Genomic DNA, 24,375 nt, shown 5'->3' with positions numbered 1-24,375 from the left:
CCTCAGATTCATCACATTCATCATCTCCCCAGGCGCGTCAAACTCATTCATGTATGTCTGCCTTCATGAACTAATCACCTGAAAACAATTAATGTCTTGCCGCTCCACCTGTCATTGTGTAGTAGTGGAAGTATGGGGGAGCCTTCCTAACTTGCCTGTAGAGTGTCCATTCTTCATCGTGGTGACACAACCAGAAACAGCTGCAAGTCTTCATCAGTGTCCTGAAACCAGTCAGCGTTATGACACTGTCTCCCAAGGGAGCTCTTCAGCGATATACTGGGATTCTGACTCACGATTGTCACGTGTTACCAATGTCAAATATGAAAGGTCTAATTTGGCTTTGATCAAAGAATTGTTTTCAAATACCACGCGATGGTTAATCAGAAATGTCAACTGCGTATTGGTTTTCCATTGACTCAGGCCATAAAGTGACACATTACAACATTTTAACAATCGAACCATTGTTCGTATCACACCGAGGCTGTTATTTCTGTCCCCGGATGATAAAAGGACACGTACTAAGGGATGTACATAAATAGATATGAAAATCATTGATGGCGTTATTCTAAAAAGGGGCCGTGCTTTAATTTAGATAGTAAATCAATTAAATCATTTGGTTCAGAGATTATTTCATTATGGAGTTTCAGCACGGCAAACTCTTTTGATCTTTCTGAACTTGCAAGCAAAACCGGATCAGTTCTAATCGGTGAGCTGCATTTATCAATTTCATTTTGATCATATGCTCGATCGGATATAGTAGCTCCCCTAGACGTTATCAGTATGAACTTCTGTCATCTGGATTTGATCGTAATACGCTCGCTACATCTGAACCCAATGACGTTCTCCTCTCAAACTACTGACACCAGTGAAGATCAGAGTTTGTTCCCATTTGATCTTCAGCAACCCTTGCTTGTCGACAAACGGGATCAGGTGGTCAGGCTCGCGGACTTGTAGATACACGTCATCGCATCCCATTTGCGTAGAGAGCTCTTGCTGTTTATCCTTGGGTTGTCTGCTCCAGATGCAGTTATTTACAGACCGCCGTCATATATCTCGAATAGTGGAGTGCGGCGTTAAATAACAAACAAACAAACAAGATATCTTAGACTACTGAACTCATCTCTATGAGAGAAAGACACTACCTCCTACAGGTACAACCAAATTATGGTTGCAGGCGTTTACATTGTACGACTAACTATAAACTATCAACCTAGGAATGGTCATATTCAAATTGTGCGAATGACGGTTACTGCCGGAAAGGGCGTAAGAGGAGACTAACGGGATCGGGTGGTCAGACTCGCGGACTTGTTAGACACATGTCATCGCATCTCAATTGATGCTCTTGTTGTTTATCACTGGATTGTCCGGTCCACGTTCAGACCGCTGCCTCATAGCTCCAATACTGCTGTGTGCGGCGTAAAGCAACAAACAAACAAAACATACTGAGACAATGTAAGACAGCTCGTTTTTCATGCGTAACCAAATTATGGCTACTGGCAAAAGTGTGCGTTGTACAACTAAACTACATTTCATGGACATAAAACACTTGCGGACACAATGGACATATAACACTTTAATGCTGTATACATTTAAATTAATCGTAATGTTGTTTGTCCCATCTAACAATATTGTATTTTTAAATTCAAATTGTGTGAATGTCGGGTGTTACCAGTAAGACTGGACAGACGTACAACCTTTGCAAACACAAGGGCCCCGTTCCTCAAAGCTACCGTAGCGCTAAGATGGTCGCATCTCTCATACTTTAACACAGACTTCGACAATCGTTGCGCTACGATCGCATTGTGAAACAGGACCCTGGGTTCATCACTGATGATATGACGTCCGTTTATACAAATTTCCCCTTTGCATACCATGGAATCTCTTTCTGTGAATAGTGGAGACAATGTATTGTTTTGCGCTGGTGTTTTATATTTTCGGATATGAAAAACACCATGTTGTTTATTCACACGATAACGTCAATTTGTGGGTACCTCGTTATATGACAATGAGCGGCGACCCCTTAAGCATAGCCCGTTTCTTGTGTTCATTAAGGGACTGTGAATCATGAACCCATACAATTGTTATAATGACACACGCATTGTGCCCAATAATCGCTTATAGCGATTTGCCCGAAACGTTAGTCGCTGTATGACCTTTGGTGATAACTGATTATTTTTTAGCATTGTGACGCCACTATTTTTCTTTCACAGGTACACTAAACGTTTTGCTTCGGAGACTGGACAGAAATTCCCTATTGTCCAGTGTTCCCGTCGGACAAGTGCAACAGATCAAGCAGCTGAGGGATCTGGCCAGGAAGGTCAGCGGTGATGCCACTCCCTATGTTGCGGGTGCCACGCCCAATTACTATAGACGTGAGTAGAGGCGTGGATTTCATCTATCGGTATTTTGAAATGAATTCATGGTGCCCTGTCAAGGTTATGCAACAGAGGAAGCGATCGAGCGACACCCAGTGGCAAGACGACCACAAATAACACGTGAATATATACCTCAAGATGGATTGTCCTTTCTGAACTCAACTATAGGTAGGGAACAAAATGTGCCGCTCGGGAATAGCATATGGTGAGAATACAACTGTGTCGTTAGCTCGCTGTGGTAAATTTTAGTTGTAAGCTGTAAGTACAATGTTCAGTGTTGCTTGAAGAGTTCGCACGTCACACTGAAAACCAGGGCTTCGATTCCCCACATGGTACTATAGGTGAAGCCCATATCTGGTGTCCTCTGTCGTGATATGGCAGGAATATTGCTAAATGCGGCGTAAAACCGTACTCATTCACTAACGCCCAAGTACCACGTGTTCACTGTTGCCATTGACCACATGCGGCGTTAACGCAATACGCGTAGCTTATTTTCTGTGTTGAGTTATTTCGCAAGATTTATCAAGAAATATTGATCACCAATAGCCACAGTTTTCTATCAAGACCAAATGATCCATATGACATCAGCTTCATTTACTGACTATTTCTGACAGCGTCACGTCCGTGGCTATCTTTATACCTTGTTTGAGGATGACACATAAAAATCAACCAGAGCAACAGTTTGTAAGCAATAGTTTGTCCATTTAGGGGGCGAAAACGGTGACAATCAAAATGATTTTACGTTCCACAACTCGAACGTAGGCTTCGAACATGCTTGGTATTATTACTTCTTCGACTTTCAAGACATCGAGACACTGTTATGTTGTTAATATGTATGTTGACAAGCCTCCCCGAAGTGTGTCCTCAAGATACAAATTGGTTCTGTTATGGATTTGCCACAATTGTTCCAAGCACTGAAACATAAATGGCTCTACCCGCTGAACTCGGGCATTCAAAATGCATGTACAATAAAATATCTATCTAAAGAACCGGTCCCTGACTACCGACAATGCACAACTTCAGAACAGTGTGAACAGAACTTGGTAAATAATTTACGCTCCACAGCTGATGTTACATCAATTTGCTCTGAAACAACGAGCAGCCAAGGAGATGGGCCACCGCAATGGATGTCAATAATGAATCTCCATTCAAACATGCTCATTTGTACCGCAGAGGGGAGATATGCCACGTTGGCATATACGTTCCTCGTATCGCATCTGCCGCGGTAGTTCCCCTGATTTCCCTCCGGATGCCACGGGTCGGTCTGCCATTTCCACGGGAACCTAATTGAATGAAAGGTGCTGATTTTACCATGCTGGTAGATCGTTGTAATTCAAGCCCTTCACTGGCGTTTTTATCCAACACGAGTTAATTCCCTTAACTTATACTCTTCTCGGGGCATATGGTACAGGCAAATTAGTGCTCCGTAAACAAAATCTGGTTTGACGTTTGAGTGACGTCAAGGTAATATTCCTACGCCTGAATAACAAACATATGGCGTGCACCGTCAACATCGACCATTACCACCTGAGAAGTCTTGTGTTGAAAATAGATATGTGTAATATTTTTAAACCAGAAATACTTATTCACTTAAGCAATGACATTTTACCTTACAAAAGTGACATTACCGGGCAAAAGAAATGTAAACGTTCTTAAACTGTATGCGAACTAAAAAAATAATTCGTTTAAACGTTATAAAGGCTGAAATCAGTTGCCGAGGCAGAGCAAAATTAAAGTGACTGAGTGAGTTTGGCGACTATGCTTGTCGTTCACAATGGCGTAGGCCGATATTCATGATTTTGATCACTGGATTTTCTAGTCCAGACACGATTATTTACAGACCGCCGTCATATAGCTGGAATATTGCTGAGTGCGGCGTGAAACTCACTCACTCACCAAACCACTTCAGATATTGAATACTCTAACCTCTTCAACCGACGGCGAATGTGGAAAAACTAAGGATTTGATTTGTCACTGTTGTAGGTATTGGCGACATTTTGGCTGATGGATTCTGGGAGCTCGATTACCCAAGTCGTGACATAGATGCCACCATACCGATATGGGAGTACAAGCTGGAGGAGACCATGCATGAACAGGATTCCGACGACTGCCTCACGGAGTTCTTCGGGACAGGGTACATTGTTCCTGTATAATCATATATCACAAGACTCATGATAGGCGTAATTCTTCCCATTCCATATACACAATAGCTCTGGTATTGAATAAGTTATGGTTGCCCACTAGTCCCTCAAGTTTTATTATTTTCTGTATATAGTTTTTTGGGGGGTGTCTTTTGTTTGTTTGTTTTTTTTTGGTTTTTTTTTTGTTTTTGTTTGTTTTTTTTTATGTTGTTTTTTGTTTGTTTTTGTTTTGTTTACTGTTGTTCTTTGGGGGAGGGGGGCACGGGGGGATATTTATTCTTAGGGGTGGGTAGGTGGATGGGGTATTTGACAGCTACTGACACAAACACATACAACACACAGTGACTTTACCTCACTAAGGTAAGCAATTTCGTACTTTTGCTGAAGGCGACTCCTTGTGTGTTTTGTTCTTGTCCGGACTGATGCAGTATACTCATGATGGTAATAACCATATGGTCTGGTCCAGGCTCGATTACTTAAAGGCCGTTGTATAGCTTGACTAGTCCCGGGTGTTACGTTAAACGAACATAACTGTGTCACCATACTGGATTTCATCCCGTAGCTCTAACACGGATGCTCCACGTTGAGAGACACAAAAAACTGATGCTGGACCTGCCAATGCTTTCTTTACCGCAAAGTTCCGAAATTTAGGCAGTGTTGCAATAAGGACCATATTGTAACGTTTTGGCTTGACGTCCCCAGAAGGTCGAACCACCAACCTTCCCGCTGTCCCAGTGGCCACTATCTGTTAGACTACGCAGATGTAACTTAAATATTACGTAGGATCATCCTAACTGCGAGAACCTGTTGCCAATGAATTTACTGGATTTATCCCTCTTTAGTTTGATGACCACTCGGGTCTATGATTATTGGAGGCAGCGCTTCAGAGCTTCATAGGACAAGTGGGGTGGTTTCTCAGATTTCATCTGAAGCAAAATATGTAGAGAGAACATTTACACAGAACAGAAATTCACACAAACTGTGCTCAACACTTTGTGAGTCTGTTCGTGTAGCATATTAATTGACAGTTTCGGATCAAACCATCAAAAATTAAGGAACGGGTTTTTGTCCAGTTCATTGAGCTTTCACGCCCGTGATCTCGATGATCTGACAGTAACGGTTATACACCCAGTTCCTTTTCTCTAATTAATTTTCCCACCCAAATGGAGAAAAGCAAAGATCAGTAAACCTACTTCTTCTATCTGATTTAAACAATAACTAATTTCCAAAACGATATATGCAATAAAGAATAATATTCAAAAGGAAAGAGGACTAGGAAACAGGACACAGTAGCCATGTTTCTCCTCGACATATTCTTCTAATAATGCGTATATGAACACATTTGTTGAAATACACTAAATACTTAAACAAATGCTTTCATAATTCATTAATTTCAAACTAAATAAGCATAAGTTTAAAACATTTCATGAAAAAACGGTTAGTATCATTTAAGAAATTATACACAGATTCTATCATGAATTCGTTTTGATAACGAGACAAAGATCCGATTAGTATAGCATGTAAACTTATAATATATTTATTTTTTTAACTATTTGTTAAATCTGAATGCATCATATAGAGGACAAAGAAGGAAAAAATGGCAGGGGTCCTCAAGAGTGTTTCTACTCGAGTTCCTTCTATTTCATAAATCCACTGATATCTGGGAGAGGAGCTGACGGGTTGAAAGTGTAACCTTTTCAAAAATATTCCCCTTAGACACATTTCCTTGACAGCGATGACAGTAAATGAAACCGTGTTCAAACTCATTCACCGAATTCTGTCATGATGTGTGCTACCGTGCCTGTATGTAGTGGTAAACATGAACCTGTAACGATCTTTGAGAATTGTGTGGGTCTTTCACAACAACAAAACAAAACGTGCATGTATATTTATACATCTGTGTATTGTATTACAAACAGTTAAACAATCATTTTCTCTTCGTGAAGGATCTCGAAGCCTCAATTTTGTATAAGAAAAATGCCTATTAATTTGTTTGTATCATTCATTTAGGGCGTGCAAAAAAAACACAGAAATATATTTCAAAGTTTACAAATTTGTAAACATTGGGTTTTTTTCATATTAGAAGAAAGCATGACATCTATCTTAAACCTTTTTTGTAATTCTATTATTAATTTGTCGCAAATACAAAATACAAAACAGTCACGCCAACAGCAGAACACCGATCATGGGGATCTAGACCGAGCTTTCAGAACTTATTGTGACAGAACACTCCCACAGAACATGTATTCATATATTGTGAGAGAAAGACACCAACAAAGGTCACTCAATGCATTCTCGTAGAACACATCTGCACTGATCACAATCACATGTAAGACAAAGGTTACATAGAATCCCGTGATTAGAAACATCGTCACTTTTCATAGCTCGTCATTCCGAAACACACAAAAGAAGACATTTGTCATATGGAATTGGTTTTGTGGTTTTGTTACAAGCCGCTGTCGAATGGCGGCGTTAGGTGAGATATTGTTTTCATTTTAGGCACATTTTATGACTGGCTGACGCAATCTGTAGAGCAGGATATTACCCTTTACCTTTACCATCAATAATTTTCAGAGATCAATGTGTAAAATCTACACAGTCATTATGCTCTTTACAACGAAAGCATTTTCTTCTGAGGATAGTCAAGACTGGGTATTCCTTTGCTCTGCCTTTCAGAAACCCAATCTTGCTCTAAGAGGTGACTGGTACAGACTCGACTTTTGTAGACCAATGTAATATAAGCGGAAGGAAGAGGTGTAGGGGGGTGGGGTGTTAAAAAACAAGAAAATATACAAACCGTTCTGAAATGCCGATCTAACAATGCGTAATATCTAGTGGTTATTGAACACTGTGTGAGCAAACTCTTGACCGTGTTGGTCATTGGACACTATTAGAACACACCATTCACCATGTTGTCATTGGACACTGTAAGATCAAACTATAAACCACGTTGGGCATTGGGCACTCTTAGAACAAACTACTGACCATCATATCTTGGGTTGTCAGTGATGAAGCTTACTATTTTATGGGTAGAAACTTCTTGTTTATTGCATGTAGTGACGTTTCGATATAGATTCTAACCCCGTTACCGTGTAAGAATCTATATCGAAACTTCCCTCTATTTAAAACAGACAAGACGTTGTTGTCTAACAAGTCGTACCATTCAATAAAATACTTATCCTTGAAACGTAACAGGATGTTGTGTAGTCTGGAAGTATCATTAACCAAGGGTACCACTGCAGCAAGTACGCAGGTATAGTGCTCTCGTCAGCATATTCTAACAATTACAGACATCTGCTACAGAACAGAGCCCTCGTCTCAAACTAGTCCCGAGAGACTAACAGGAAGAGCTCTGTCATAATGCCGCCCGACTTGAGAAGCTCTGACTCACTGCCATTCATTCAGAGGGATTAGTGGGATCAAGGAGATTACCGTGCTCGACAGATTAAAGCTTTAGGTCATTTGCTGTAGCACCGTCCTTGTCACTTGCATTTACATGAGACAGAACAAGGGCGAGTTGGCCTGGTGATAACAAAAACATTGCAAAAATAACGTATCTGTTTGTGCGGATAGATGGGACTAAATACGCAAGTGAACTTGGTTGTTGTCAGTGGAAATTATGAAGTTTTCTCAGAATGTTATTACTGGCGTTATCAATTAGCTTTTCATAAAGTTTCAAAAACATGGGTTTGGATGGCATATTGTTTGCAATTATCTTTAATGGTAATGCTCTCGATATCACACTTACTCCCTCTCCTCAGTCAGATCTGATGACAATAATCTTTGAATGCCATTTGAAAGTGATTCACATAAAAGGGGGAATTACGTGTGTCAGCTATAATATGAGGAACGTGGCGTTTCAGTGTGTATTCTTACTCCCTCATGATGAATACCAATCATCTCATACCAAAACGTCCACGCCTGCATCCGCATTGATATTGAAGCTAATGAACATCCACACCCATATCTAAACCCGCACCCGCACCCGCACCCGCACCCGCACCCGCACCCGCACCCGCACCCGCACCCACCCTCACCAAAACGCACACGCACCCACCCCCACCAGACACCCCCATCACACATACTCACCCTCACCTTTACCCATAACCACGCCCGCACGCACCCACACGCATCCATCCCCCACCACACACCCCCACCACACACTCACCTTCACCCTTATCCACAACCACGCCCACACGCACCCCACCCCACCACCAACATCAAGCACCACCACCAACAACAACATCAACATCCACCAACACCAACACAAGCACACCTGAACACACATATATTCACCCACATCCACACATGACCATATATCTAAATCCACATCCACCAGAACCACGTCCTCCCAAGGCCACGAACTTTGCAGAATTATTTTTTGGTTCATATTTTTAACTCAAACTAAAGACTGAAGCCAGTCGTGTCTGTTTCTGCAGCAAGACCAGCAACAAGGAGTGTCATATATCAGACAAGTGCTGGAGAATGATGACGGCAGATGGCTACAGTGGATACTCTCTGTCACACGAGATATTCTACCTCGAAATAGGAGAACGGGTGAGTAAAAAGAAATGTTCATGTCGTACCCTTATGTTCTTCGAATTAGTACGCTGTATTGTCTGGTCCAGATTCGATTTTTTACAGTTCGCTGCCATGTAGCTGGAATATTGGAATATTGCTGACAGCGGCATAAAAGTAAACTCACTCACTCACTTCAGTTGTATTTGCATTAAACGTCATTCGATATGACGTAACCGAGGATCGAACCACCGACCTTTTCTTACAGAAGCTTTCTCCACTAGACCACGGAGATCCCTCAGATGACATCAGAATGACAATATGCCCTTGTAAAGAACAAACCATAAATATATTCTCTTGTACTCAGTTACAGGAAATATATGAATACCCTCCGCTCAAAAACCAATTTCAAACTTAAACTAAAAACTCAATTAAAGAAACGTTAAAATGGAAAATTAAAACTATTTCTGTGGTCAGTACCATTTTCTATACTCACGTAACGGGGTCAACGGCCCATTGTGCAGGTACAGCGCACAACAAGACTGACGTGAACGCTGTTGACAAACATGACTAAATTATACATCATATGACAGTACCTGGCAAGACAATCCAATCCATACACGATGTTATTAAACAACGGATCTTTCTTTAAAAAGAATTAAGTGTTTTTGTCAAAGCGAGGAATATGTATTTTGCAAGTATATTGCAGACACTGAAACATTCAGACATAGCTGAAAATATTGAAACATTAGCCAGCAAAAATGTAATAATATTGTGAAATAAGACGCAAATCTGAATAAAATAGGCACACCAAACAAAAGTGGTATTCATCCTCAACAATTAATAAAATACAATTTTACAATAATTATTCATTTCATATAATTTGACATCAATTAATCTAATGCAATTGTAATGTAATGGAAGTTATCACTTAAGGAAGAAACCAGTTCAAGCTTTGAGATTTGTGGTTAAATCACTATTTTCGGAATGCTCAGCATTTGCACTGAATTCTTTTCTCTCGCTTGGTAATGGTCACTAATCAAACAGACACGCTGTGGAATCTGTGTCTGTACATGACATCCTTCTCGTTACCGTTGGCCTCTGGTCAGTTTCCTTAACCAGAAGAGGATGGCATGATCTGGCGCCTTTGATCTCTACGCAAGGAAAGGTCACAGGTGCTGCTTCTAACCAAACCCGATCCAGAGTAGTAACTAGTGGTTATTATTTACAACACCAGTCTGCAGTCGCTGTGCTTACATAGCAGGTGGCCATTATTCCATCCCCCCGCCTTGGGGAAGTCTGGTACCTCGGACATGCGCTGCTTGACCTGCTGGGAGTCATTAGTGACCAGTAAGCACTACACGTACGTGCGAACGGTCAATCCCTCTATATATAACGCCATGCCCTATGCTATACATCGTATGTATGCATTGGGCCATCGTTTCAGCGAAAGAGCAGTATGCATTGACTACGAGCAGGTAATCTGATGATGAGTTGGTTGGTTGGTTTTCTTTTTAACGCCGCACTCAACAATATTCCAGCTGTTTAGCAGCGGTCTGTAAATAGTCCGGACCAGATGAACCCGTGGTCAACAGAATGAGCATCGATCTACGCATTTCTGTCAATGAGACTTCCTGACGAAGGGGCAAGAATTAGCCTTGAAACGTCGTGTTAAAAGAGTTAAAGAAGTTGTCATCCATAATAGTGTCTTGTATGAGACTTCAGAACTCAGTTTGTTTGTTTAACACACAACACTTAGCCATATTCCCTCTATATGAAGGTCTGAAAATAATCGAATCTGGACCAGACAATCTAATGATCACCTGCATGAGCATCGATTTACGCAATTAGGATACGATGATAAGTGTCAAGTAAGTCAGCGTGCCTGACCACTCGATCATGTTTGTCGCCTTTTACGGCAAGAATGTGTTTCTGAGGACCCACACCAACGCGGATCTTCGCAGGTATTAAGGATAAGAGGCATTATGGACAAATATGAGGTCACCACGGCATGTATGTTCTCAAACACGTACACATGCCCACAAGCGTCAGTAGGTCCCAGTTTGATAACAGCCTGACAGGAATTAAGTGACCATGTTGTTTACATCTAAGTCACACTGACTGGATACTTTTTTACGGAAGAACGATCAATAATACTCAAAAGTAATTGCAAGATCGAAGGTAATGGGGAGAAAATACCCAGAAGATCATCTGATCTCAACAAGTCGTTGAGTCCACGCAAACGCAGTGCATGACAAGCTACAGTCACATGAAATGGTTTATTCATTGCTTTCTTGAGGGTGGAAAATGTATCTCTGCGTCATCTGTTTGGATACGTTAAGATTAATACCAGCACCTATCTGAAAAAGAGTATAGATGCACGATAGATGACGATACATCAATAGTACCTGCTCTCATCTCGCTAACATTTACAAAGCCCCGTAAGTCGGTACTGTTGTACTCAGTCTGGCTATTAATATTTTTGCAAACTCTCGCCACTTGTAAACGGCAACCGTAATACAAAACTAAATACTAAACTAAACGGGTTTTTTTCAATTTGATTGAAACTAATAAATGCACTTTCGCGTCAAAGGTCTACATTTGACGTTGTAGCTGCTACTTGTATTTGTGGGTCACACATTTCGCGAACACCTGGTGTCACAACTGATTTTCATCCTAGTATCTGTCATTTTGCAAAACGGAATATGTTTCCGTTGATATCCGATGGTGTTAAGTCTCTGGCGCAGATCATACAAAGTGTTTAGATTTCCGTGGGACAGAATCAACTGCACGTCCCACGGACACCAATCTGCACTGGTCCTAAAATACGACATGGTCGGGATGATCAGGGTCTGCTACTCCAGTGAGTGAATGTCGACCTGGGCCATAACATCCTTCATTGGATTCACTTGTCAAGAATCGAGTATTTCCAGACGTTAGCCATATTGCTGGAAAACTGCTGATTGACAAAGATACCTAAATGAAGAAACACTTCCCAATATGTTTCTTGTTCAAATCACTCAGCAATCTTCCAACAACATGGAATAAACTCAGTCTGGAATAATCTCTCCGCAAATTCTTTTTAAAGTTTCGTGTATTGTATTGAGATCGAGAGAAGACCTCAAACAAAAGAAGATAATGTCAGATAAACAAAGCCTTGCTTTTCAGTGACGAAACCTGCTTTTACTGTATTATCATGGGAAAGATCCTCATTACCACCTAAAACATATCTAGATGGATTTTAAACATTTAACTTGTAAATTTTGTCCAGGGATGAGAAATACGTGATGTTATAAACAACACAGAAATTGGAAAACTGGCATATTATTTATGATGTTATTCTCTTGTTAAAACATGCAAATGGTTACATGACAATTTCTTCCTTCATCGTTGCAGTTTGGTTGCCTCCCCCAAATGTTGTGGAAAGTCCTCACTCACCACCAGGCGTCGCTGGAAAGCCAGAGAGAGAAATTTTGTGCTAACATGTTGTCTGAAGCGCGCCTCCTAGCGGCAAACGATTACCCTCCCCCTAAACAAGATCTCTTTATGGAACAAGGTTGGTTGCTGGTCAACTGCTTATAGAAAAATGTTTGTCATCGTTTCTACACGGTCATAAAACAAGGTTTGTCACTAGTGAACTCTTCTTGGTAAAATAGTTATCATCGTTTCTACACGGTCATAAAACAAGGTTTGTCACTGGTGTACTCTTCATGGTAAAATGTTATCATCGTTTCTACACGGTCACAAAACAAGGTTGGTTGCTGGTCAACTCTTTGTAGAAAAATGTTTGTCACCGTTTCTAAACGGTCATAAAAAGGTCTGTCATAGGTGAACTTTTCCTAGCAAAATGTTTAGCATCGATTGTACACCACTGCAGAACAATTTTTGACAACTCTTCTTGGTAAAGTATTTGTCATCGTTTCAAAGTTTTGCATTGTTAACTCATTATTTTTGTCATTGTTTAACCTTTCTATGAACAGTGCTTTTCATTGGTTAAAGGTCACATGCAACGTAAAACACAACTTTGCAGATTCTGGTACCTTTCGGTATGCACTTACTGAAACAAATCATAAAAAATGCCAATTCAACCTATGAAGTTGAAAAAAACGCGATGAAAAAAAGCCCACGAAATCGGAGTTCAAACGTGTCACTAAATTTCCCCCCCCCCCCCCCCCAACCAGCGCTGGGGAAAACTGGTTTCAACAGCTGTGCTGCGCTTCGTCCATAACGGATGCGCAGTGAATAGGTTCGCGGAGCTTGAAACAGTATGCATGCCCAGCGTCTGAGGTCGTGAGCAGTAGTCTAATCTTGGTTGTGTACACAAACAAGTAAATAGTCTACTCGTTACGTAAAACAACTTGTTGATTGTGGTAAGCAGTCTCTGTCACAGAGAAAGCTCAGTGTCTGGTATATTCACACCTATATGTCTGTCTGCCTGTCTGCTAAAGACAACATGCAATACACAGCTTCAAACACTGACCACGTGCAATTTGAACTTAACACCGATCAGACTATACGACATAAAGAAAATAAGTTGATTTATGACTCGTGCACCCGAGTCCTGTGTCTGCCACATAATGTAATTAGGCACGTGTGATACACATGACATGCTTTTATGTCTGTGGGTTGCAAACAAACTACATTCATTTTTTTCGGATGACTGGATCTGACGGAAACTGGTGCAAACTCTTGTCAGTTTCAAGTCCTGTATTGTACTTGGACGAATGGCAGATTCCAGCCACTCAGTAGTTTACCATCTCTACTGACATGATTTTTTATTGGATCGAGCGCAAATTCAGAGAATATGTATTTTCCAAACCCAACATCTCTGTATACATTCTTCATGGATAACGACTTCTTTTCATGTATATGATTTTGTTTGACAACAGTATATGAATCCATACTGAAACGACGCATCAAATACACAAAAAGAAGTTGTTATCCATAAAGAAACTTACTTTCTTGTGACTGGCTATACTTCTAAAATGCCCATCAAACAGATCATCTTTCTGTACACACAATGAGTCCTCAGTATATCAGCAAATGAAACAGCCAATCGGAAGCCGTCGTTACACTTGAGTGCATATGACTGGATTCGGTCTCCCGAGGGCTTCGTTTCGGGGGAAGTAAGCCCAAGTACAAAATATTGCACTTTTGAATTGCGATTGTGCGCTTATAATTGTGTTTATTTGTTGTTTTTTTTAAAAAAAGCAGCAATGTATATTAATTTCATGAATAAGTGATGAATGTGTTTTAATTATATTTGATTTTTTGGTTGCATGTGACCTTTAAGTCTTTTTGGTAAAACATTTTCATCGAGTCACTTTTCATGCCAAAGGCAGCACTTACGAGTGATCATAAGTTGGGTTAGATGGCGCTTTGAACAGCATTTCACGGCATGTCAGTTTAATGAGATTTGGAATTAAAAAAAAAAACCATAATTATAACCATAATTATCATATACTTTGCCATTGGTTAAGTGTATGTGTACCACTTACTGGTAAACACATATAAAATGATCCTTGACCTGACAAATGACCCCAATTTGCATACTTGGGAACGCCCTACAGAACGATCCACTAGAAACAAGAGGGAGACAGGTTGTCTGATAAATATCGAAATCTGTATTGAGACAGGTGTAAAACAGTAGCGAGACAGGTGTTACGCAGTAGCGAGACGGGTGTTAATCAGTAGCGGTGTTGATTTCATGTCACGGTTAGCATGTATTGCACGTGCATAATCGTCAAGCTACCTGTAGCAGCCAAGTGTACTCGCCCAATTCGTTGTACGGCCTCTCTTGTCACAAATGCGTTTAGTGCGCAGGATCATCTAATATGTGTCTAGCAGTAGGTAAAACCAACAATTGCTGGTATCTGCCGACACACCAAAGAACTTACTCAGGACGACACATTTCTCAGGAGAGCGATATTGCAGGATCCTACACCACTGGGCTACCCGTTCCCAGACTGAGGATCAGTTGTTATGGCTAGTCAATGTGCGAGCCCAGTGATCTTAGAAATTATGTTGCTCCATGTTATATCATGGTATGGTCGAGAAACATGTATTTGCATGGTGCTTTTGGGTTAATTTGACAAACTGAAATTTTGTCTATAGTAACTTGTGGATGGTTGCAACGCATTTGTTTCGTAAATTGCTGTTACAAAAGGTACCAACGGCATTCCAGCTTCATGCAGGAGAAAAGTACACGTGACCCAGGTCGTTAATTGTTTTGATGAACCCGCGAGCATGTACAGACTTTGACAGACAAGGGATCAAACAAAAGCGACTTTGTGATGAGAACCAATGATCCTCACATCCTTGTGTCGTAATGACGTGGATATGTGAATGATTCAGGAAGTCCGTTGTTTTGTAACGTGATGATGATTCTTCGGCGTACTTTTAGGTGCTCTTTGTGGAATGCTGGGATACCGACAGTTCGTGAACTCTGACTGGCTTGAAAAGATCCTTGGCTGGCAAGATGTCAATGTTGGATGTTTCCGAGGGTCTCCTACAGATGGACTTGGCGCAGGTTTGTTTGTTTGTGTGTGTGTTTGTTTTCTTGGTTTGTTTATTTGTTTTGGGTTTGTTTGGTCTTATTTATTTATTTTTTATCATTTTGTTTTTATATGTTCTATGTTCTTGTGTATCTTTTATTGTTTGATTTATGGGGAGGCTGGTTTGGCTTGCTTTTGGTTTTATTGTCTGTTTGTTTCTTGTTTTGGGGCGGTGTCGTTTAGTTCTTTGGGGTAAATTTTGTTTGACATCACAACTTATTTGGCAAAAATGGGACGGCGACCTATAAGGAAGTGATTCTGGAGCATATATAGAACTGGTGTTATCGACGTTCCACCTCTCGAATGACTTGTCTTGATTTGGCAGTTGCTCTCTTGGCACTAGGTTACCGTGTAACTGTGGCAACAGCCTAGCTGGTACTGTCACGTGCGGATGTGAAATGTTTCGCTTCAATGTAAACACAAAGTATGGTGTTGTGCACATTAAATTATACAAGAAGAACTAAAATGATATACGACCCACGCGTGTAGAAGATTTTGCACGTTATCCAGGAAACATTCAGTTGTCAGCAGATATTGTTCAGACCAGTCGAATAGCTCTTAATGAAGACTCTCTGGACAGGGAACTTTATAATTCAAATGACCTATGTTTAAATCCATATCCTTGTGTCTCCCGTCGTGATTGACATGGGTGCCAAAAGATGTGTCAGCTCACTCTCTGTAGCAGGTTAAGCTGTTACATTTGAACGTGTTCCGGACAACCTTCCGCCTCAGCAGCAGCATGGCGTTGATGAAACCTTACATATTTGATGACCAGAGCGGAATTGAAATTCACAATGGAGGCTTCAAACAAAATACGATGAAGCTTGCGCGCGCAATAAAAAATGTCACTGTCATCCGAGAGAATATAATCTCATAAATGGACAAAGAATCTCTAAATTTTCAAGCCCAAATCGCTGACTATTGTCTGTTAATCTCCCTACACAATTCCCAGATCGATTCTTTGAGCGTAACAGCACTTTCAACAGCACACAATAAACTTCTTTCTTTCAAAACAAGTGCATAATGTCATTTTACGCCGGCGTAGCTTGGGGACAGTCTAGTAAACATGTTTACTCGTTCTTGCTGTGGAGAGAGTGTGAACGTCCCAGTATACTTTGATCACTGAACTTCTGACGCTGCCAATGACCTTCATTGCCCACGCTGGTGACGTGAGGGTTTACTTCACAGAAGTAAACGTAAGTGTGCCGTGTTGAAGCAATCATTTATGTCCTATTTGAGCATAAAGACGTGCGGGTGCATGACTAATGTGAGCTCGCTAATATATTGGTATCAATAAGTATCACTTTGATATGTTACACACTTCGTTGTGTGTATTCTCCATATGGGCAAGTAATGCGACATGAATCCCATACAATATATACATGTCCATGACTGAGATACCTAATTCTTTGAACATTCTATTGACATAGCATCGACAAAAAACATACGTTGTGCAGTGAATGGCTCAAATACAAGTGCATAGCGTAAATATTATATTGACATACCATTAACTTAAAGGTATAAAATATGTTATGCAGTAGGGCACCTGTACGGCAAATCCGTAGCTTAAATATTATGTTAATATAGCATTGACTTAAAGGTATAAAATATATGTAATGCGGTAAAATACCTAAAATGGCTGAAACACCGTATTGAAATAACATTGACTTCGAAGTACAAATATATGATATGCTGTAGGGTACCAGTACTTCAAATCTGTAGCATGAACGGTATTTTGAAATGACGTTGACTTCAAGGTTTAAAATACATGTCATGCAGTAAAATACCTAAAATACTAGTGCACTGTCTAAATAACATTTACTTCATGGTATAAATATATGTTACACAGTACAGTACCTATATAATACAAAGACATATTGTGTATATTTCAGATGATGTACACTTCAAGAGGAACCCACTGCGAGTGAAGAGGGAGGAGAAACGTTTGAGTGACGGGTGTTTATGTCACAGGACCACAGTAGCAGCCGCTGCGCTTGCACAGTACGTCAGGTTTATTCTGGAGGCTAAGTTGGAGGCGGAGGGAAACCCTATTGCATCATAAACACTCGGTACAAATGACGTCATGCTGGTTGTTGTGTGAGCTAGGATGCGAAATAAAATGTGTTTATTTTTTTCCAAGAATTTTCAAATGATTTGTGTGGGGAAGATAAAAACGTTCACAGGCTGCCTTGGAAATACGTCATGGCATGGGAAGATTCCTAGCAGTCGAGTCCTCCAAGGCATTGTCATAAACAGTCGTGGATTATTTCCTGGGCTGGGTTCACAGAACCTTTTTAGAGGTTTTACAGCTTATTCCACGGACAAGTCTTCAAAATATGGAGGTCGATGAGGTAGCCAAGTGGTTAAACCGTTTGCTCGTTTGGTTTCATTCCCCACATGTGTACAATGTGTGAAGCGCCTTTCTGGTGTCCCCCGCCTTGATATTACTAGAATATTGATAAAGACGTCGTAAAACAATACTCAGTATATATACTCACGTATTCTTCACCATTTAAAGGAATCAGTGTCCGTATATACGTCGAGAATGTAAAACGTTGAGTAATATATCTTAAAAAACAATGTCCGTTTTCAGTTAATTACCGCACAATTGGGGTTTATTTCAGTATAAAGACCAAGGGCAAACGTACAAAAATATACTGAACAGCAACAGAAACGAAAGTTGCGAAAAATGAATTCTCATAAAAACATGTGTCCTATTTACAAACTTGACAAAAACCAGCTTTGCGTTTCTTTTTGCTGTCAGTATATGTTGATTGAAAATTGCGAAGTTCCGCAGTAAGCCGACACACTCATCCAAGGCATGGCAATTCTGCCAGTTGTGCACGCGATCACAACTGACAGAGGTACAGACAAGCTGCGTTCCAACGTAACCTATGCAAATATTTATGTGAAACTCAATTTCTGTTAAGTTTATTAAATACCCAGAAAATTTGATCTTACATGCGTATTGACACACAAAATGTCAAATTTTAGCTTGTATATAGGTGGATAGATCAAATAACTGAGGTATACTGAAAGGTTCTTGTTCAGCACTTATTGCAGTCTTTCCCATTGTGTCTCATTTTACAGCGTGGATGTAAATAACAAACACGTAAGTCATCATTTAAACATTATTACAGTTTTGATAATGTTATTGGCAAAATACACAACTGAATGAGTGACATCGGTACATTATTTGGTTTGGTTACTCAAAGGGCAATTAGTATACCCAAGTGAGTGAGTGAGTGAGTTTATTTTTATGCCGCACTCAGCAATATTCCAGCTATATGGCGGCGGTCTGTAAATGCTCGAGTCTGGACCAGACAATCCAGTGATCAACAACATGACCACCGATCTGCGCCACTGGGAACCGATGACATGTGTCAACAAAGCCAACGAGACTGACCACCCGATCCAGTTAGTCGCCACTTACGACAAGTCGCTACTTACGAGTGGCCTTTTATGGCAAGGATACCCAACTGAGATAAACACACGAGAGTGAATAACTCAGTTACCAAAAATGTTACCTCTAACTCTGGTGCCAGCATGAAGCACAATGCCCACGTATGGAGCAGAGAGAAGGTTTTATTAGTTGTAGACTCGTGTTGACATTCCTGTGCGCAAAACACTGAAATGCCAGGAAGTGGAAGTGTAGGTTATCGTAATATGAAGGGTGAGTCTCGAACGTTAATAAAGAAACAAAACTGTGGGAAAGATTCTAGTTGAAAACTATGATGACAGATAATTTACTGAAGGCCACAAGGGTCTGTAAATATTAGAAACTGGCGGTCCGATACATTAACAACCGGCGCTGAGCCGGCGATTATTTCAAACGCTACTCCTGCCTCACAACGCTGCACATGTGATACATGTGTTCTAACCTGAGGCAGTGAGTTTGTTCAAAATAGGTACACGACTGGATAAAAGTCATGTGACTATGACCTTCCAGCGCCTGACAGGCAGCAAGGGTTATCCGGGATAATAGAAATCAGATTCAGATTAAACGCCGCGAGCAATCACTTGGTGTTTCGAGACAATAGAAACTGACTAATTTTGATTTATTTATTATTACAGAGTAAATGTCAGTACTATTGCATATAGTATATTCTTGTCAGATGACGCATTCAAGGGCGATAAAATCTTGAAAATCAGTTATCCAGATATTGTTGTATTAATAATTGACTTCTAAAAAGTATATTATCCGAATTTATGGAGATATACAGGTAATGATCACAGTGGATACATACGTCAAAATATTGTTTCATTTAATCAACAACAAATATCCTGTTCGGATTCAAATAAATGCCTCGTCTTGTATGTTAAGGAGCTTTTCAACCGGTTTAGGAAACATGAATACATAGTTATTACCATTTAAATAAAATATTGTCTCAAATTCGTAATATTTCTACTGTTTTAAATGTCAAACGCCACCAAATACTAATCATTAAAATCTATTCACATAGTTAAAAAAGAAGGATGCTCACAGGCATTTCTGTAGTTCATTCATTGTTAGGATGTCAATCTCATCAGCACTTCGCATCACCAGTCTCAACTCCAAGGGGATCAAACAACTCTTGAATCCACTAGGCGCACCGTGTTAATGTGGTTTTCCCATCCTTACGAGCTGGGTGGACTGGGATACATAGTGACAGTACTTTGTCTATGTTTAATGCACGTTGCTGTGTCCGCAACTAGTTGTTTGCACATATTCATTCGACCACCTTCTGGACATATACCAACGGATTCCTGGCTTCGTTTATTTGCAGGGGGTTGTATACTGTACACAAGGGTTGTGACAATACTGAAAGTCTGTACACAAAGTTGACTCCAAGGTTTTTACGCCCAATCATGGGCTCGATCCCGCCAATTAAGCTTGCTAACGCTTTAGACAGCTCACCTTCCAAAATAAGCCCATCCCATTCTGTTATAAGCCAAACAGGAAAGACTGGATCGTTTGAGATATAGCAGAATTTCTTTCAGCTTTTGGTTTAACAATTCGAAGACACTTACTCCATTTAAAACATGTGCGCTACAAAGGCGCACCTCATACGACATCAGCCATTTTTACTTAACAGTTTTAACAAGACGACATCAATCTTTAATAAAAGCCTCGAGGGCCTAAGCTGACACATGACATAAACGTTATTGTTAATCAAGTGCCACTCTATAAGACCTACGTGAACAAACAAAATATGTTTAACGTAACATGAAATGCACCTGTAACTAAAATATGGACACCCGCCTCACCTGACTCACAAACAAGGTGTTACTTTATAATGTACAACAGACAGCCACAACGATATTGTTAACGTTTTAACGTTTCAGACAAGAAACTGTTTCATCATAACGTACCTACAGACATATTTATATAAAAACTTCGACGCAAGAAGTATCATTGTAAATTATGTGCTCAAATATTTATGATGCACGATAAAATGTGTATGGAAAAGGATAAGGCACATTGGTGAGTGACACGTGTCACTTGTATTCTAAAGTAATTGTCGTGCCACAAATTGTCAGTCACTCACCGTGTCTTACAGGGCAGGGAAGATCATTCTCAGACTGAAAAGGGAAAAGTTCTCTAAACAGGCACGCCCTCCATACAGGGTATTTTTCGCCGGTCCCAAAGAATGTCTGTTTACAGGGCTTCCAATGTACTATCTTTCAATGAATCACTGAAAACAAGCCGAATTGGGTGCATATCACTGTCTACCACGTTGTCATCAAGTATCTCCAACTGAAAGAATTAACCCCCAGCAGCCATCACTTGTGCCCTCACTTTGGGATGATGCTCCTGTGGATAAAGGAGTCAGAATGGAAGAGAAACCATTGACATTGATGTCAGACAATGAAGGTCTTCAACACGACATTTGGCACCTTACGAATTGCATCTCTTTTCACTCTCTATGTAAGCATAACGAAAATGGAAATGAGATCATTTCTGCTGCGGAGGACCTATTACACAACCTGGATGAAGTATCCCAACACCAGTGCCAGGCGGTCGTGAACCGAGGAGGTACTATTGGTAATATCTCTTTACAATGGAACCTGTCAAAACCAGCATCTGTCCAATCCGGCAAGTTGCCATGACTGGCATAAATTCTGATTCCTGTCCGTGGCTTGAGTATTTATCATCAGCTCTGCAATCTGGTACATTGTCTAAACCAGATTATTTCTTCAGTCCCAATGGGTGCCGGTTCAGACAGCTTCCAGTGTTGTAGGCAACTCCATCAATGCAGGTCAATCCTGGCACTCCACTACCTCAATTTAATGTGTGAACCTTGGCGGGGCTCTTCAAGGGCTGATACAGCTATTTCAGAGAAAGGGGGAGGGGTGCACACTCTTAAACTTTTCAGGTATCCCACTTATATCCCGACGTGTCTCTCGTAGACTATTACCGCTGGATTGGAATATTGTCACAGTGAAAAGGACATATGACGATCACAACTTATTTTTTGTTTGTTTGTTTTTTGTTGTTGTTGTTTGTTGTTTTTGTTTTTGTTTTTTTTTTGTTGTTGTTTGTTTTGTTTTTTGGGGGTTTTTTTTGGTTTTTTTGTTGTTTTTGGGGTTTTTTTTGTTGTTGTTTGTTTGTTTGTTTTTTGTCTTTTGTTTGTTTGTTTTTGTGAAAATATCAACAGGGATTTGGGATTTCTGTGCCACTGAGAATTATTTTTAATCAGATGAGCTATGTCAATTTTGTGTTATAATGTCTAGCGGCATAAGACTGAACTCAATCACTCGATGACAAACAATCGAACAGTTACGGTACCTGACCACTCATTTCTTCGATTCTAATCACACCCAGAGTTACTGGTTACTGGAACCATTGGTGTTTGACCCTCCCTCATCGAAACAAGAACCGGATGTGACTGCGTCCGCCGCACTTACCTTTTATCAATAATCATCAAAGATTTCCATTTATTTTCAACACAGAAATATTTGCATTTTAACCACCAATATTTATACAATCACTTATTACGAGCACTATCACTAATGTTATGTGATTTCGTGATAATTAGAAAGTGTAAACATATTGAGATTTGTTGATTATGGGAGGTTTACGATACATCAGATCATGAGAGACTGTGTTTACTTTGACATAGTTACCCAACCATGTAAAAACTAACCACGAAATTAATACAAGTATTAATGCATTTATCCTGTACAGAGTAATTCACGCCAAAATCCATTCAGAGCAACAGCCTGGTACCAACGACACGAACAATTTTTCGCATTTTCATTTTGTCTTGTTTCGAACAGCAACGACAAACACAACTTTTTCAAATTAATATCCGTCGTGGGAGTTTGAATGGGAGTTAAGGGCGTACATGATGCTACTGAAGCCGGGAATAGATGGGCAGATATTGAGGCTGATGCTGGATAAACCTTCTGTAAAACAGTGGAAGATAGGGGCTCTCCTCACCGCCTTGGCATTCTAATCAGGTATTTTCACAGCCAGCGGTGATCGCCGACTTACTTGGGACGTGAGTGCTTTTGTAATTTAATTGGGAGAATAACATCGCAACGGGAGCGTATGGTGGATATTCGTTCGCCGAGACAGCACGGGTCTTTGTCCAAGGGAGACAATCAGTGGGGATATGGTCACACCAGGAGGCTGTTTCAACGCAATTTGTTCACGTGTAAGAGGCCCTGTTAGTCGAAATTCGGAACCCTTTTATCATCGTGAACAAGGAAAATAGGTAATATTTTTGTCAAGCTTGAATGTTGTTACAAACCAGTGAAGATTATTTCATTAACGTTGGTCCGAGGAATGTATTTCGGGATAGAACGCACCCATTGTCACGCTGGCAAGGTTTATTCTCGAAACCCCAACTAAGAGCGTTTAAGGCTTTGTGGATATGTGTACCTAGGTATGGTGCTGTACCAAGGTCATTACGCAGATGTCCTTCCTTTTTGGCAGAAAATAGCATTTGTGGGCTGAGTGATAGGTCTGTCGGAAGGTCAGAGTTCCATTAACGGATGTGTCTTACTAATCACTAAAACAATGGTAGCTGTTGTTGCTCTGCCTGGCGCTGAGCATTATGGGAGTAATAAACGACCGGATGACAAACAGTCAGTATACTTCGGGGTGGGGAATAGCCTTATTATCGAACAGGCATACACGCGCACGCGCACGCGCACGCGCACGCACACCCATGCTCATCGGTATAGAAATACTATATTAAACAATTTATGACGCATATCACCTTGCATAAAGTTGTCAAATATAACACTCTAAAGATAACGTTAAGTGAACGCAGAACAATCTCTGACCGTTTTATCTAAATGTGGTTTCCTGTCGATCCACACCCAAATGGTTTACCAAACGTTTGCATCTACAGAAACGTCCTTTATCTATTGAAACAACCGTTCCATTACTTTTATGAACAGCCTGGTTCCAATACGATCTCAAATTTAGCTAGCTAATCCAGCACTGGAATATTGGAACAACACACTTTAAGTCACATACTTTAAAATATCTTTCACCATCTTAAACACATATCACGTTACATACATGTTTAAAGCGTATTGTAAACCAAAAGTTACTGTGTTCGGTAATCCGATTGGTTGAAAAACATGATCAAATGGTATTAGATTCCCGGAAACTGCAAGACTATTCACTGCGTATTGACACGTAAACAATTGTTTTGTTGTGTCATCATCACAAATGAGCAACTCCAGATGCTACCATGGGAACCAGCTGAAACGGCCAGCTGGTGACACTTCACTGCTATATCCGTATTCGATGTAAACGAGTGCAGACGCTAAAACCCTTTGGTTTACTTT

The 24,375-nt window shown here is 40.4% G+C and overlaps 1 protein-coding gene across 2 annotated transcripts in view; it reads left to right on the top strand.

Annotated features, from left to right (window-relative positions):
- LOC137284716 (UPF0764 protein C16orf89 homolog) overlaps positions 1 to 24,375 on the top strand; it is a 441,860-nt gene that overhangs the window by 20,388 nt on the left and 397,097 nt on the right. Inside the window, exons 2-7 of one of the 2 annotated variants that reach the window (XM_067816637.1) lie at positions 2,211 to 2,372; positions 4,359 to 4,509; positions 8,956 to 9,073; positions 12,431 to 12,590; positions 15,438 to 15,563; positions 17,481 to 17,680. In XM_067816637.1, the coding sequence (XP_067672738.1) occupies positions 2,211 to 2,372; positions 4,359 to 4,509; positions 8,956 to 9,073; positions 12,431 to 12,590; positions 15,438 to 15,563; positions 17,481 to 17,650 (887 nt within the window). In that variant the 3' untranslated portion in view covers positions 17,651 to 17,680. Of the gene's footprint in view, positions 1 to 2,210; positions 2,373 to 4,358; positions 4,510 to 8,955; positions 9,074 to 12,430; positions 12,591 to 15,437; positions 15,564 to 17,480; positions 17,723 to 24,375 lie in introns of those variants that run through there. The other variant, XM_067816636.1, reaches the window with a different exon arrangement.

Source organism: Haliotis asinina, chromosome 5 (genome assembly GCF_037392515.1).
Source record: "Haliotis asinina isolate JCU_RB_2024 chromosome 5, JCU_Hal_asi_v2, whole genome shotgun sequence".
Classification (NCBI taxonomy): domain Eukaryota; kingdom Metazoa; phylum Mollusca; class Gastropoda; order Lepetellida; family Haliotidae; genus Haliotis; species Haliotis asinina.
This window is presented reverse-complemented; position numbering and strand designations above follow the sequence as displayed.